Here is a 17,137-nt window from a genome sequence, read left to right on the forward strand (position 1 = left end):
CCTAGCAAATGTGATAGCTACCAGCCACATGTGGTTATTTAAATTTAAATTAATTAAAAAGGAAAATTTAAAATTCATCCTTCATTTGTAGTAGCCATATATTATGTTCCTAATAGCTACATGTGACTAGTGGCTACTTTTCAAACAGTGCAGATGTAGAACATTTCCCTTATGCAGAGTTGGGCAGCACTGCAGTCTACTGGGGAGTGCTCTAGTCTAGAATTGATTTTATTTGAACCTCACCTAGCCTGTTTTTTTTGTTTTGTTTTGTTTTGTTTTGTTACCAGAGATCGAACTCAGGACCTTGCCAGGCATGCACTGTGCAGGTGAGCTACATCCCTGGCCCACCTAGCCTGTTGTTGATGGCCGATAAACAGGCAAAAATCTGAAAGAAAAGAAGGTAAAGAGAATAATGAATAGGTCAAAAATGGAGCAACATAGTAAAGATTACATGAAAAAATTACATGACATAAAAAAATTATTAGGGACAAAGAAAAGAAAATACTGTTTGAGAGCCTGACTTTGTTTAGAGAGTGTTGCTTTTTACGAGTTGAATGTAATCTCCTTTAATTTAGGCCCTCCAGCAGCTTATAGGAGCTTTACTATATTAAATAATATGTCAAGGTGATTTGCTTCAATTGAGATATATCTGATTTTGAAGGCAGGACTGTTTGGTCATAGTAGAATGGGAAAGTCATAAGGATAGAAAACAGTAATATATTTTAGATTGTGAAAAATCGTACTTGTACCTTTTAGTGAGTTTTGAGAACTTAGCACTGTGAAAAGTATCTAGTTATTTGCAGTGCTAATCATGTAATGTAAGTCTTGGTAAATGCTTAAGATTTGGAAAGAGCTTCAAATGCTTATTGAGCTGTTAAAGAAAAAACTGAAACATTTTTTGAAGTATTAATACCTTGATTAAGTAGTCAACATTTATTAACAATTTTTATGAAAGTATTATAACTGCAAGCCTTGGCAATTGAAAGGTCTTCTGTGTGAAGTAAACAAGCATCTCTTGAGGAGTATTTTTGGGAAACGTAGGGTTCATTTGGTAATATCTTAAAATTTTTTCTAGAGTTGTTATAATTTTCTCCCTTCTTGATACACATTTCCTGAGAGCAGCTATTGGCATTAGTAATACAGTGATTTTTAGTTCCTTTGCATTAGTGGATTATGTTAAATAAAATGTCTTTCAGTTTCTTTTCATCTTAACTAGTAAATTAAAACATTTTTTAAATGATTATGTATAAGTTATACTAAACTGTGAGGACACAAACATTCTTGTCTTATAGTATCTTATAGTATCATGGAGAACATGTGGCAGAAACATTTTGCCACTGCACATGTAATGACATATGTAAGCAATATAAAAACTACTTAAGCAGTAAAATTAAATAAGGAAGAAAATTACTATTACAAAGTTATCCCAAAATGCTTTATTATAGAATCCAACATTGTCATTAGAAAAACAATATATAGAAAATTCAGATGGATACAATGAAAACTAAACTTCCCTTTTATTCTACTATTTCCTTACAGGCAACTAAATCATGTTTTATGTGATATTTCTAAACATTATCTTTAAACTTACATGTCGTGGGCCGGGGATTTAGCTCAGTGGTTTTCGCTGCCTGCTGCGCATTGCAAGAACCCGAGTTCGATCCCTGGTACCAAAAAAAAAAAAAACTTATGTGTTGTGTTATTGTGTCATTAGATTTTGTACCTCCTGTGTCTGCATTTCTGTTCACATATCTTTTCCATCTGCTGTTGTGCTTATCAAATTTTTCATTTCATTCTTTTCAGCTAGAACTGAATTTCCAGTATGTTTTTTGAGTTTTCACTTCTCTACTGAAATTTCTCTTTTATTCAAGACTATTTTCTTTTAGTTCTTTGTATATACTTTGTTTAAATATAATACATCCTTTGAAGTCTTTGCTAAATCCAACATCTTGGCCCACTTGGAATACATTTTTTTTGACTGTTTTACTGTCTTCTCATATTTCATAAATTTGGTTGAAGTCTGGACATTGTAGTGTTCTCTATTACCTTGGTCTCCTGGGGGCAGGGTAGAGGGAAATCCATTTTGCAGCTCTATAGTTTGGTGGTCAGCCAAAAATTTAGAGATCATATTTTGGAATTGTGCCTCTCTGTGAATCTGTTCTTCTTAATTTCCAGTTCGTCTTTTAATGGTGGTCTCTGTCCTGTGAGTAAAGGCTGCACTTTTCTGCTGCTTGAGCTGTGTATGGTTCGAAAATAGACTCAGTAAGTAATGAAATTCAGATCTCATGTCGTGTAGTTTTTAAGGGTCCATTCTTCTGTGGTCTATACCTGCTCTTTTGCCAGGCTACCTATATACATGTGTGATTCAGCTGTCAGCTAGGGATTTGTGTAGAGTTCATGCTCAGATTTTGGGTCTCAACTTCTCTGTGATTCTTCCACTCTCAGTACACCTGCCTTAAATTTCCACCTGCACTTCCGTCCTTGAGCTGTACAGCTGCCTGATTTCTCTTCATTGAATTTGAGGGGTGAGGAAGGTACTCAGCAAAAAACGTTGGAGCTGAACTTAGAATTCTGTCCCTTCCTGTTATACCTTTTCAAGGGTAAACTTTTCTTTCATTACTGTTTGCTTCTATACACATTCTGATGTATTTTAAATAAGTTTTTAAAAATAGTTTATCCAGGTTTAAATAATTGTTTTCTAGAAGAAAGATTCATGATCATGTCATCTGGCTGTATTTGTAGGAGTTTCCTTTTCATCGCTCTGATTACCATTTTTTTTAAAGTTGCTTCTACCAGTATTTTGGCCATCATATTATCTGTGTAATATTCAGTCCCTCAAGGTCCTCCAGTTCTTGATGTTTCTAAAAAATAACAGTTCAGTTCCGTGTGAATTTATAGGTTTATATTATACTCCATTGGAAAATTTAAAGTGGGTTAACCATTGTGAGGAAATTTCAGACATTTTCTAGAAAAATTTCAAAACTATCATGGTGATTATTTTTTTATATAGAAGGGGGAGTGATTGAAAAATGCAGGAAATGTTTACATTTTTAAAATTTATTACAGTAAAAATCACATTGCCATTAATTCCTCTCAAAATATTCTCCCTCACTTTGAAGCTGTCTTCTTTCATGTTTTTACAAACCATAATAAAAAATATGGTTAATGTTGCTCCTGAGTGCTAACATCACAATGTGTTCTCATCCACCTTAGTCACCAGATCTGGCACTCTGCAACTTCTGGCTCTTTTCCAAGTCAAAATGACCATGAAAGAGAAACATTTTGAATTGATTGAGGACATTGAGACAGCCATGACAGTGCTATTAGGGCACAAAAGAAGTCTTCTAGAACTGTTTCAGACAATGGCAAGAATGATGGGATAAGTGAGTTTAAATTACTGTAATTAAAAAAAATTTATAACACTTTTAAATCACACCTCATTTTCTGCTTTTTGGGTTGTACAGTCTCTATTTCTAAGGATGTATGCATATTAAATTGCTACTGGACTAAAGTAAGGCTGCTCACCAAATATCAGGCCAGCTAAACCAAGAGACAAGGTGTTGAGGCAGGGAAGGTAGTAACTTCATTGGAAGTACTGGCTGATTAAGATGGTGGAGGACTCTTATCCAAAGTCCATCTTCCTTGGAAACTGATTTAAGAGTGGTACCATACATGGCTGAAGGGTGTTCCCAGACTGGTCAGTGCCTTCTCACAGTGGGTGGGCCAGGTGATGCACATCTGACCCTAAATGAGTCAGAGATGCCTTTCATTTCTGTCTCAAGAACAAAGATACTTTTACAGCTGGAACCATCATCTTCCAGTAATTTGCCAAAATGACGAATACAAGGGAAAGAGGAGAGGAACCCAATACATGTTCTCTAGGCTTTTAGAAAACATAGAGTTGTTCCTTTGGCCACATATATACAAATCTACAAAAAGGGTGATACTGTAAACATCAGGGGAATGGATAGTGTTGAAAAAGGAATGCCACACAAATATTACCATGGCAAAACTGAAAGATTCTCCAGTGTTAGCCAGCATGCTGTTGGCATTGTTGTGAAGAAACAAGGGCAGGATACTTGCCAAGAGAATTAATGTGCATATTGAGCCTATTTCACAATCTAAGAGTCTAGATAGCTTTCTTAAATGCATCAAGAAAAATGATCAGAAAAGAAGGAAGCCAAAGAGAAAAGTACCTGGGTTCAGTTGAAGTGCCCAGAGAAGCATACTTTGTGAGAACCAGTGGTCAGGCACGTGAGCTGCTGGAACCCATTCCTTGTGAATTCATGGCATAAGTGGGGGATATAGCTCTGCTGTTCAGTGCCTAATTAGCAGCTAAGGTGTTCTAGGCCCTGGGTTCAATACCCAGTACTGCTTAAAAATGAAAAAAAGGTCTTCAGTAGTAAGAATGGTTTTTTTTTTTATTAAACAAGTGTTTGGTGCCCTCACCCCAGAGAAGTACTTAGAGCAGATTTTCATTAGTTGTGTCATATGTTTACTCTTCTTATTCAGTGTTTTTCTTGCTGAACAATGTGAGATTTTATGTAGATGTATACCCAAATGGCCATATATTTATGAAATATTTGATTGGCTTGAAGATGCAGTAGTTTCTCCAAATTACTCTGGGGAAAATATGAAAGTAAATGGAGTATAATCTATGGCATTAGTTAAATAAATTGTTTAAAGCCAAAAAAAGAAAATTATTTCTTCATACTCTTCTTGTCATTGACTGGTTTTTCCCAGGAGCAGTTTCTGACTTAGTGCCCAGCGGTTAGGCTAGAGTAGCTGGCCCCAGGCTTTTTTGCTGATTGCATACTTTGCCAGATTATTGTGGAAAACAAAGATCAGGTGAGGTTAAATAGGAAGTCTCAGACTTCAAAAATGATAATCACATTTTTCATTCTTCTGAATTTTTTTTTTTCCATCTAGGCTCCTGTGAAGTTTTTCCATATGGTTTGTACAGAGTCTACTGTGTGAACATTCAGGTGTTTGTTTTTTTGTTTATCATGCTCAAGTGATGAATTTACTCTATGGTGCTTGATCTCCTTCTTCTGTACTTGCCATATAGGGAAGTTACCTTAGGGCATTTAGCTGGCTCACTTGTCTTGGCTGCTTCCTTGTCAGTCTCCATCATCCACACTTCTGGATATTTGGCTTTCTGTTCAGCTGAAGGCAATCTTTGGCTCTCTCAGGTCTCTTAGCTATTAGATCTTTCTCTTGAAATCACAGCAGTTCAATTACTTTCCAGTTGGGAGATAAAAAATAAGTTCAATCTAACCGAAAAGCTGTTATATAGCGATGTTGTTTAGACTGAGATCTCAATAGGATGTACAAAGTAAGGATACTTGAGGTTTAAAATCTGTAATAAGGAGTAAAAATATCAATTACTATATCCTTAGCTTAGTACATAGAACATGGGCTTTGGTTAAATTGAGATTTTAATCCTAGCTCTAAGATCTCATAGATGAAATAGGGCTGTTATAAGCTTTAAATAGAAGAAAGTATATATACTTCTTAGCTCATTGATATAGTAACAACAGAATAAATTTCTCCTTACACTATCTGTTGCTTTCTTTTCTAATACTTCTGTGGATCCTTTGTCATTAATTAGTGCTTCCTGGAAATAGTGTCCCAGGGAGTACTTATTTGTTATGTTATTGTTGTCTTGAAAATTCTGTCATAGCTTAACCTTCCCCTTTTTTATAGAGTTATAATCAAGAAAAAAGGGAAGTAACTGAATTGCCTTTTACTCATTTGACTGTGGACAGTCTCCTGAATGAGCTTGTGTCCCTAACCAACAGGCTTGTTATTACCAGCCTCTGTTTAGATGATCTCTAGATTATTTGACATTTGTTATTTCTATTACATATCAAAATGAATTGAACAATGACAGTTTCTAGATACTTTATTCCAGTAGTCCAGCAATTGTTTTTTAAGGTTGTAAGATCCAAATGTTACATTTTAGTTTGTCTAATATGACATGTATGCTGAAGTACCTTTACAGCAAAGAGTTTAGATATAAGAAATGGAGTCCTAAAAGTTTTTACAGTGGAGCAAATGTGCAACTGAATGGTGCTAAGGAAGTCAGCCAAGAGGCTTATTGATAGATAATAAGGGTTTATGAATAAAAAGTGAGTCAAAAGAAAATTTTGAAGTAGACTTGATATGGGGAAATGAGATGTCAAGCATGACTTCAATATTTTTTACTTGATGAATAGAGATGACCCTAGCTGATATGGGAGACCAAGATGATGAGACTAGGTTTGTTGATTTGGGGAGCCTCTTGAACAATGTAGATAGCAGTAATGAAAATACAAATTGTATGCAGTAGGTAAATCCTGATAGTCTCAGGATTTCTTTTTATCTACTACCTCCTTGGACCCAGCAAACAGAAGAGAGAGGATCATGGACTCCTAAAGAGCACTGAGGTGATTAGTGGGAGGGGGACTGGGGTTAGAAGGGGAGAGACGGGGTGGGGGGAGACAAGAGAAAGGAGAGGAGAGAAGAGAGACGGGAGCAGATGGTCCGTGGAACCATGAGAGGAGTCTTTTTTTTTCTCTCTTACTAGAATGTTTAAAGAATGATGCCTATCTTACACATTAGCATTTGTAAATTGCTCGATATAATAGATGCTTAGTAAGTGCTTGAATGAATGAATGAAATCCAAAAAATTTATGTCATTGTGGCACAGAGGGTGATTAAATTGACAAAATCATTACACATTACAAGACAGTATGTAATGTATGTCAGTTGCCTTTTAACCATTTAGTTATAGGTTACTGATAAAATTAAAAAATACACTAAAATGTGTAGGCAAATAGGCATATTTCCCCCAAATATCTCAATTTGAATTTTATTTATTTTAGCATCTTGTATTCCTATGACTGTTGAGTAAAAGAAGTAGCAAGTTATCTTTCACATGGTAATACTGTAGTTTTATTGACAAATGAGATGTGAATATGATATTTCAATTATCTTTTTAATTGCTTTTATTATGGACAGCTAAATTAGATAGAAGTTAATAGGCAGCCAAAGAAAGATAGGGCCCTTGAGGGAGTCAGTGCTGAAGGCAAGACATACCAAGATTGTGGCTGGAGGTGAATCTGAAGAGAGCCAGGCCTGCAAGCCTCCCTAGAGATAAACAGCATGTTGAGATTGTACTGTGATTAGTACCACCTCGTCTATTGAGCCCACATAGGCATCAGACGTACAGGTGGGTGACCAGAGCATCCTTGACCCCCTTTCCAGGAATGCCTTTGTTCTTTCCATGTACCCTTGCTATATGAGTCCTTCACCTATTGGATCAATATTTCTAAGCAACTATACATACTTGTAATCCTGTAGGTTGATTGTAGTTTGACCCACATTGTACCCATGTTGTGATTTTGCTGTATAAAATACTTTTGACAAGGAGCCTCAATGGTCACCTACTTGGGACCCTCTTGGAAATCTAGAGCTATTCCTCTCCTTATTCCCAGTAAAATGCTAACTTCCTCCTTTGGTTCGTGACTTCATTCTTCAATGTTGTGAGGCCGCAAACTCAACACATCTGACATATAACAGGTTGGAAGTTACTTTCCCTATAATAGTTTAAATCTGAACATGCTTTACTTTCACATTGTCCCTTGCTGTAAAATACATGTTCATTAATTTCAGTAAGACCGATTAGGAGACATGTACTGGAAATTTCCCTGCTGCTAGATGTGTGGTACCCACTGTAATAATGGTAGAATCTCCCTCATTCATTTCTGGTAGCTTATTTTTTTGGTCACTGCCTCCTGTCCTTTAGGGTCTTTCTTTCTCTCAAAAGGTATCTGTGGCTATCCTAGTCACATGTGTGTCTCTGATAGTTAAGGGTAAGGAAAAAAAAATTGTCTTGTAAAGAAATGTTAATCCCTGAAATAGTTTACTGGAAGATTGCAAAAGTCAGGAGAAAATATTCTCAATCTCCTTCTATAGAATATGCTAAATTGCTCCATCTTTCTTTTTCCGCCTTATTTTTTTCTTACTATTCTTCATAACTTTTGTCTTTTGTTTTGTTTTGATGACTTTTTCCAGATTTTTCCTTTGTCTCTCTGATTTATTCCCTTTTTTTCTTTTCTGCCTCATCTCTTCAGTACAGATAGCTAGCCATGATATAAAATTGAAATTTTGATGTTTCCTTTAAAGGCAACATTTTTATTTTTATAATTAAAAACAAATGAGATTGAGGTACTTTTGTGTTCAAAATAATTTCATGGTTTTGATGTTCAGCTATCAACCTGATTTTTTAAATGATCCAGTGATCGATCGTTCAGAAAATAGATTCCTTTTACTAGATGCCTGAACAAATAAACTATATAGCATTTGCTTAGGGATTTGAATCAGTTGTTGTGCAGTGTTTATTTTTGACCTTTCCCATTTTTATTTCACTCATTGATGTGCCTATTTATTTATATATTAAGATGTTCAAAGTTGGATATGGTAGCTCATGCCTATAATCTTCAGCATTTGGGAGGCTGAGGCAGAAGAATCACCATGAGTTCAAGGCCAGCCTGGACTACATAGTGAGACTGACTCAGAAAGCCAAAGATGTTCATTTATGATAAGATTTTCAACTGTTTTTGAAAAGAAGGTAATAAATACCTACGAGTAAAAATTATGAAATAGTCAAATAGTTTCTCTAGAATGAAACCATTTCTTCTACTTATTTTGATAGAGTCAAAATTTTAATGGGTTTATCTTTGATATTTGCAAAATTGTACCAAAATACTGTAAAACTCAGGAAGATAGAATATTTTCCCAGTTTTGGAATTTCCTTTTTTACTTTTATGTACAACTTCCCCTTAACTTCCTTCTGTCAAATCCAGCTTAGGAGCTTTTGTCAGGAAACCTAGGTTTAAAGTGAAATTTATATAACTGTCCAAATTTGGACAGAGTTATCTAAATTTGCTTGTCATTGATTTCTCTTTTGGTGTTTACAATCTCTAAAAGTCAACTCTGTTCTATTTTCAAACAACTCTGAGCATTTTTCAAGATCAAAACCAATGTATGTACTAAATTCTTATTGATTTTTATAATCCTGCAATTGGCCAGCATTATGAACTTTGACAAAATTACCAAATTTCTGAGATTTTTTTCTGTTCTGTACATGGAGATTCTAATGCCTACTTTGCAAGGTTATTGTAAAGATTAAATTGGATAGTGACTATACTTTTTAAAATGCTTAGTTCGGGTACTCTGTAAAACTACTGAGTTTTATAATTTCATAGAACTATAGTAGATTTAAGTCACAAGCCTTGTATTTGAAATTACTTAAGTATATGATTGTATTGATAAAGTTTTTTTGTGGTAATTTGGACCATAAGGAAGCATTAGGATGTTTACATTTAGTTTTGAGCAAAAATTAAATTTCTATTCTTGGTCTTTAACTTGGTTAAAGAAATAATAACATTGTTATTTGGTCTCACTAGATTCTTTGTTAAGCATCTTAACTTCTAGTGATTAAGAAAAGTGCTTCAGCCAAGTGCATGGTGGCACACACTAGTAATCCCAGCACTGGGAGGCTGAGAAGGAGGATCACAAGTTAGAGCCCAGCCTGGGCAACTTAGTGAGACCTTGTCTTTAAGGAATAATTAAAAAAAGGTCAGTGTGGAGGCTGTGGGTTCAATCCCCAGTACCACCAAAAAAAAAGTTTCAAAAGAATTGTTCTAAGAAATTGTTCTTACCTTTTTGATATTACATTGATGCTTAGAAACATGAAGTATCTTGACAGGAGTTGGTCATTAAAAGTAAATAATGCATTGCCAATTGTTGCATAGGGTTAACAGATTTAATAAATGAATCAAATGAAAAGTACCTCAATTTATAGGGCTTATTTTCATCTGACTTGTGATGTTAGGTATGGTTAGCATTTTATGATCTATTTGTCACTTTAAAAATGTCACAATATCAAGTATATAAAATTCTATGGCTATTTCATTTTACATGGAATAGATTTCAAGGTGAACACTACTCTTTTATGTAGGTTATGGGTGCTACATGTGTGCTTTCAGAGCAGTAGTGTGAGGAAACTTGAAGTGGGATGGCAGGACGGCCTCATCCCTATGACAGTAACTCCAGTGATCCAGAGAATTGGGATCGGAAATTGCATAGTAGACCTCGTAAACTTTGTAAACATTCAAGGTAGGTAGAAAATATGTATTTCACATACAATGCTTTGCTAAAACTGATTATAAAGACTACTTACTACTGCATTGGGCTGTGGCAAGTCTTGTCAGAGATTGGGGACTGGTTTTGCAAAGTACAGTATTGTGCATGTTTGTATTTCTACTTAATTTTTAGAGAAACATTTCTTTCCTTTTAATTATTTAGTATTTGTATATTGTCTCTAAATTATGTCAAAATCCTTGTTGACTTTGTGATTAAATGTTGGTTAATTGGTGACAAACAGGCTTGTTCTTTGAATTTAAAACTCTGTAATAGGAAGTTATTTTATGCTATAAATATATTCCGTATGCAGATTACTCATGGTTATTTATAGGTTAATGTCAATGTTTGCCTCCATACATTTTTAACTATGTGAATTTATATTGTGTTGTCACATTGATCCTAATGGAAAATTAATCTCTGGTATAACTTTACCTGCCATTTAAAATTTGATGCATGAAATTAAATTCTATTCAAAAGTTTTCACTCATCTGTATATTCATTTAAACTTTCATTTTATGTTTGTGACTAATTAGATGAGGAATGATTCATTTAGAATATTTTGTGGTATGATATTTTAAGGTGTTGACAGCTCATAAACCTCACATATTACAGGTATGTAAGCATGTTTTCATAGAAGATTTTGCTTTGTGAATATTACTTAGAGGGTATTTTTAACTTTTAACTTACTTCAATAAAATTGTCCTGATCATTGATAATAAATACCAGCTTTCTTGAAAAAAAAATGCCAAGATAATTGAAATACTTTTTGTAATTTTAAAGAAATAGTTCATTTTCTTTTAAACTGTATATTAAAGCTAGAAAATTAGCGACTTTTTAAATCTCTTGAGAGGATGAATTCAACTCTAGTGGACTTTTGATGTGGTAAAGCCTTAAAGTATAAATGTTAAGTTGACTTTAATAACTTGTAAATATATGCCAAATTGAGTGTTTATATATTGCCAAGTATGAATGTTTTTTGTTTGTGTTTTTTGTGTGTTGAGTGAGATTCTAGTTGTTTTTCTTTATTTGTTTTTGAGATTAAACAGGTTTTAATTTTGTCACATGATATGGTACTATATTGTCTATTAGGTTGTACATATGTGTTTTCAGGTGAATTATATATTACCCTTCCTAATTGTTATTTTTCTGCTAATGTAAAACATATCATTCTATAATGAAGACATGACAAGAATGGAAATGTCATTTCTTTTAAAGCTACATGCATACAGTGGGAAAAATTTATGAAAATGTACAGTACTTTTTTCTATTGCTATCATTTCATTTCAGTAACTTGTTGATGTCATTAGTAATTTTGGTGCTACTTTTAGCTACACAGGATTGTTTGAAAGAGAAACATTAAAGTAGAATAACAAATATCAATAAATTGATTTTAAGATTTTTTAATAGATCTAAAAAAGTGTAGTTTGACTTTTTTTTTTTGGTACCAGGGATCGAACTTGGGTCCTTGCACTTGCACAGCAGGCGGCGAAACCACTGAGCTAAGTCCCTGGCCCTAGTCCAACTTTTAAAATATAGTATTTTGGGAATTGATAGTTAACTAATTTGCTGAGAAGTTTTAAAAACTATCAAGCTTTATTGAGCATCTACCCTCAATTCAAGAGTGTCAGGGTATTATGGAATGCGAAGACTACATGGTATTTAAACTGTAGTAATGCATAGTAAAATAAAGTTCAGAGAAGGACTCAATATCAACTTTACTGGGTGAAAATAAGAAAAGCTAATCCTTAGATGATTAGAGTATTAAGGTAGATGAAGGACATGTCTGTCAGGAACCTTCATGAGATTACCTTGACTGCATCTCAGAGTGAAGTTCTGGATAGAACCTCAGCCTCCATTTGTCAGATGAAAAGAAATGAGGTTAATAGCCTTACCTAAGGCTATCCAACTTGTAGATGGAAGAGCTAAAATTTATAAACAGGTTTCTCATTCTTTTTCAAATATTAAATAATTTATTGTAATAGACCAGGCATAATGAACCTCTGCTACCCATCACCGAGCTTGAAGTTATGAACTCATGGAGATTTTGTTTCACTTGTTCTTTTATCTGCTCATCCCTTTTTTATCCCCCCCCCTTTAAAATTTTCTTTATTTAGGGATGTTTGGGTAATGGAAAACCATACAAAACACTAGCATAAATTAGGGATTATTATTATTATTATTATTTTGTACATAAGAAATCCAGAAGGAAATGGCTGATGTTGCCTAAGGATCCAAAATCTCTGATTTTGCTTGGCTTTTCCCTTGTAGTCACAGTGGCTCTAGCCATCATATCCACCTTCTAAATAATACTAGAGAGTCAGTGGGAAAGGGCTTAATTTGCAGGAAATTAAATTTCTCAGAAATTCCCACTGTATCTGTTTATAATTCATTGGCAAGAACTATGTCATTTGGCCAACTTTGGATCAGGAGAATTGAGAGTATAGTTTTTAAACCAGGGATATTGCTAACTTGAACAATGAATAAAATGGTTTAAATGAATACAAAGTAAAGAAATAAGCATGGCTTTTTTTACTGGTTCAACTTTTATAGGTAATCTAAAAGTTATCTTTATTGTTTTGTTTTGTTTTTGGTATTTTTGTTTTGTTTTAAAAGTCATCTTTAAGGGCCGGGATTTAGCCCAGTGGTTCCGCCACTTTCCTCGCAAAAAAAAAAAAAAAAAGTCATCTTTAAATCTGTTCTGTTTTATGTGTGTGTGTGTGTGTGTGTGTGTGTGTGTGTGTGTGTGTGTATATATTTTTTTTTTTTTTTTTTTTTTGGTGCCGGGGATCGAACTCCGGTCTTTGCGCTTGTGCAACAGGCAGAGAAACCACTGAGCTAAATCCCCGGCCCCTTATGTATATTTTTTAATACCCTGTATTTTTAGTGTTTTACTTTTTTCCTCATCTTTCTTTGCTGGCTATGATCCAAAGAGATATTTTGATTTATAAAAGTAGGAATAACTGCCGCCTTATGCATACTTACTCATTGTTGACATTTTAAGAGTTTGGTGGTTGTTAGCTTATAATTTCTGCTCCACCTACTACAGTTAAAAGTATTCATTTCTAAATGCTTTTTTAAAATATGTATCATGCTGTCATATAAAAGACAAGACAGAGAAACTGTTCTAGACATAGCTGAACTTCAGGATGCCTGTGATCTCTCTTCAGATGTATACAAGTAGTTTAAAAATTAGTGAAATTTGCTTTTATGGAATTGTATAGTTAATACATGTGTATGTAGAGGGACCTGATAGCTTGCTAAAGATGTTAAAGGTCATTTCAGGTGAAGTATATTTGGCCTGAATTGTGACAGCTTTTCTTTAAATTATGAGTTAGAGGAGTTTTTGCTGTTTAAAAAAGAAAAAGAACACCTCTTCTTTATAATATTAAAATGTCTAGGTAAAAAAATAAGCTAAGAGCTCTTGAATATTTTGAATTGTGTAGAATATGAGTATATAAAATTCCAATCATCTGCAGTCTGCTCAGGTTACTAAAGATAAATGCATTATACATTCAATATCAGACTTTGCCGCAAGGTTTCATTCCCATGTAGAAGTACGCATGCTCATTTCTTCTGAGACTGCATGAACTGTGAGCATTTCAGTTTTCCTGTAGAAGTCACTCCCTAGTCCCACTTTCAGCATCAGTTTAGAATGGAAAAGTTTGGTTGCTTAAAAAAATTATTATTGAGTGGATTATTAAAAGTCCAAATAATATTTTCTCTTTGGTTTTAACAAGCTTTACTGTTCAGAATGAATGGACAAATTTTGAAGGAAATAAAGTTAGCTACATCTTAGTTTTCTAAACCTGGCAAGCTGGCAGAGCTAGAATTAGCCTTACAGATGGCATTTGGCAACATATCTACATATCTCTAAGCCCTTGTCTCCTGCATTTCCTTCTGCTTGTCTATCAATTACAATATCCAATCACTGCTCAGAGATGAAGAAATGGGATGATCACAGCTCACAAGATGCTGTTTGGTTAGAAACGTCAGTGCTGCACAACCCACGGCTGAGTCAGTGTCTGTAAGAAAATGAACTGAATTAATATAGAGTGGGGGTTGAATCTCTGAACATTTACAGCCTAAATAATCTGCAACAGCATTATTACACAGTAGAGAGAGGAAAGCTAAAGGAAGTCTATGGACAGGTGAAGTAGGGGGAGACTGGGAAATTTTCTGATTGTTCCGAGGAATCTTGATGATGATGGAAATATCAGATGTGCTAAAGTTTCTTAGTAATGCCCAAGGATGCTGACCTGGCTTTCAGTGCTGCATTGTGTGAAAGAACAGAATCCCTTTATACTCTGATTTCAAAATTTTTTTCTTGTTTTTGCGTGTCTACCTTCGCATATACTAAAGGAAGGTGTGTATTCATTTATTACATGATATCTCTGGGTTATAATTGCATTCATATATGAATATGAGACAGATTGAGAGAGATGTTGGCTTTCATCTCATGATCATTTACATTTCTAGATGTAAAAGATGTCTTATCACATTAATAGCATTATTTAAAATAAATGGAGTATATTTTACTGTTTTCAAGGATTTGATGCATTTTATTTCAGTGTATTGTTTGATACTGTATTTTGTGAATATAAAGAATTTAAGGAAAGACTAATTTGAGATTTTGATATATTTGAAAATAAAATTCCAGCTAGAGAAAGAAATAATTGAAATAATTTCCTAAAAATGGGGTTAGATATATTTTTACTTTTGGATGAATTAAAGATTAGGTAAATTACTTATAGTAATATGTTACAGAACTAAATGTGTTTGAAAGATAAACTTCTACAGTAATTGATTAAAATAACTTACTTTCTAGTCTTAAAGAACATGCACTCTGAATGGATTATCTAGATACTGCTGCTGAAACAGAATAAGCCAGATAAGTTTTTGGATAAGTGTAAATTAATTTTTAATCAGATAAAATTTCTAAATAAATGGTTCTTTCAGTGAGATTTTTAAATCTTAACAGGTGACATTGCTCACCTGATCAGAAAATTTTAGCACAATTTGAACACTTTAATTATTTTTCCCTCTGTCGTCATACTTTCTATTAATCCTTCATTTTGTGGGCACTTTTGGGATATTTAGTATTTTAAAATTATTTTAATGTATATAAGTAGTTTGTAACATATTTGCCTTGAAATATAAGGAAGTTTTTGTGATAGCTCCCCTTTAATTTCTAAAAATGTGAATGATCATTCTGATGGTGTGTGGGGTCATATATTTGACTTTTTCATGTGGCTTTGGGTACAAAAATTTTTTTAAAGCTTCATATAGTAATAGTGTTGTAAAAGCAGAAACTTGAGCTAGACCTTTTTATTGTATACTTTTTAGAGTACTTTTCCTCTGGTTCTGCTGATTTTTTTAAGATAGTGCCCATTTTATTATAAAAGTGGTATGCATTGCATAAATTTGGTAAGCACAGAAAAGTATATAGAAGAAAATAATGTTATTGTACTAACAAAGTAAACACTTTAAATATTTTGTTATATAAACTATTTTTCTGTATTTCTATATAAGTATATTGAAAAACCAACATGTATACTTTAAAATGATTACTAGATATTTCTGTATATACTGTTATATAACCTATTCTTTTTTTTAAAAAAGGAAAATTATGAATATCCTCTATGTCATGAAATCATCTCCTATGGCAAAATTTTTAAGAATTGCATAATGTTTTATGTATATATATTTTATAATTTCACAAATCTGAGTTTTTCTGGCACTTGATCAGAGAAATGATCAACATGATTCCATAAGCATAAATTTCTTCAAAAAGCAAGAGTGTCTTAGGGAGCTAAGTAAAAACATAATTTTAATATTTTTCTGACAAATCCTTTGTATGATTATAAAGTGAGCTCTTCAGTGATACACAGATTATTTTTTAAATGAAGCAAATGGCCATAATAAAGTATAAAAAAAAAAATCCTTTAAAAAATCAGGAAAACTAGAGCTCAAATGAACTGAGACTTTAAAAAAATGCTAACACTAACCAAAAAGGCTGAAGATAATCAAGCAAAATGTAATAATATAATGAGGGAAGACCCTCAGCTCTTTGCTTCTTTGTGGAAGAGGGAGAACAAACTGCCAGCCCCAAAAATATAACAAACATTGCTAAGGACGCAAAAGTCAATATTGGCATAAGGTAAAGAATGCACATAGTCAAATGAATCATCTTCTAGGCTGTTTGAAACAAAGTGTTATACAAGGAACTGCATGCAACATCTTAAAAGTATCAGTAAACTTGTGATCTTTTGAAGATTTTATTAGAATGTAAGAACTGCTAAAAGATGAGATTCTGGACCTGATTTTGAAAGAATTATATTTTGGAATACAAAGTGAAAAGGATAATTTATGACCAACTTGAAGAAAAATATTTTGAAATGGATTTGAAAATTGTTGTGGAATGGGTTTATTTAAAATAGATTGTCAGACCAACTTTAATTTTTCTCTGATGTAGTTAATAAACTTATGGTAGTATATTTGGATTTAAGCTTGGGTTTTAGGGAGGGTTTTTTTTTGTTTTTTTTTTTAAATTCATGGGTGTAAGGTAAGGGAACTGGTAGGGAAATTGTGTTAATTTTGATTTTGAATGAACTCATCCTAAGCTAGGTTGATCTTGGAAGGTGGCTTTGTTCTTTAGTTTGTTTTGTTGTTCATCTGGAGGAAGCAAATTATCAAATTTACAGTTAACCATGAAGAAAGAAAGATAGTGAATAATACATTGAGTGACCCACAATTACCTCTGAGGCTGGATTATTGGGCTAAAAGTAATTGATCTTTTTGGTTCATTTGAAAAACATCAGTTTTCCTTAAGATAACATGTCTTCACAGTATCACATAAAAGAAGACCTAAGAATGTAGTTGTTAGTAACTTGATATAAGGCGACCATCATCTCTTCTCCCCAATCCAAATTGTCTCAGTTAATGGAAG

The 17,137-nt window shown here is 33.5% G+C and overlaps 1 protein-coding gene across 15 annotated transcripts in view; it reads left to right on the top strand.

Moving 5' to 3' along the window:
- Positions 1–17,137, top strand: part of Btbd10 (BTB domain containing 10) — a 78,584-nt gene that overhangs the window by 10,192 nt on the left and 51,255 nt on the right. For 4 of the 15 annotated variants that reach the window (XM_087211630.1, XM_021263829.2, XM_004851454.3 and 1 more), the window contains exons 2-3: positions 8,445–8,614; positions 10,007–10,164. The exons of 4 other annotated variants lie outside the window; for them this stretch is intronic. In XM_087211630.1, the coding sequence (XP_087067756.1) occupies positions 10,064–10,164 (101 nt within the window). In that variant the 5' untranslated portion in view covers positions 8,445–8,614; positions 10,007–10,063. Of the gene's footprint in view, positions 1–307; positions 327–8,444; positions 8,615–10,006; positions 10,165–12,950; positions 14,555–17,137 lie in introns of those variants that run through there. 7 more of the 15 variants (XM_021263831.2, XM_087211633.1, XM_087211634.1 and 4 more) reach the window with 5 other exon arrangements.

Source organism: Heterocephalus glaber, unplaced genomic scaffold (assembly GCF_053883595.1).
Source record: "Heterocephalus glaber isolate CG9 unplaced genomic scaffold, H.glaber_assembly_v1.0 deba00001428, whole genome shotgun sequence".
NCBI lineage: Eukaryota > Metazoa > Chordata > Mammalia > Rodentia > Bathyergidae > Heterocephalus > Heterocephalus glaber.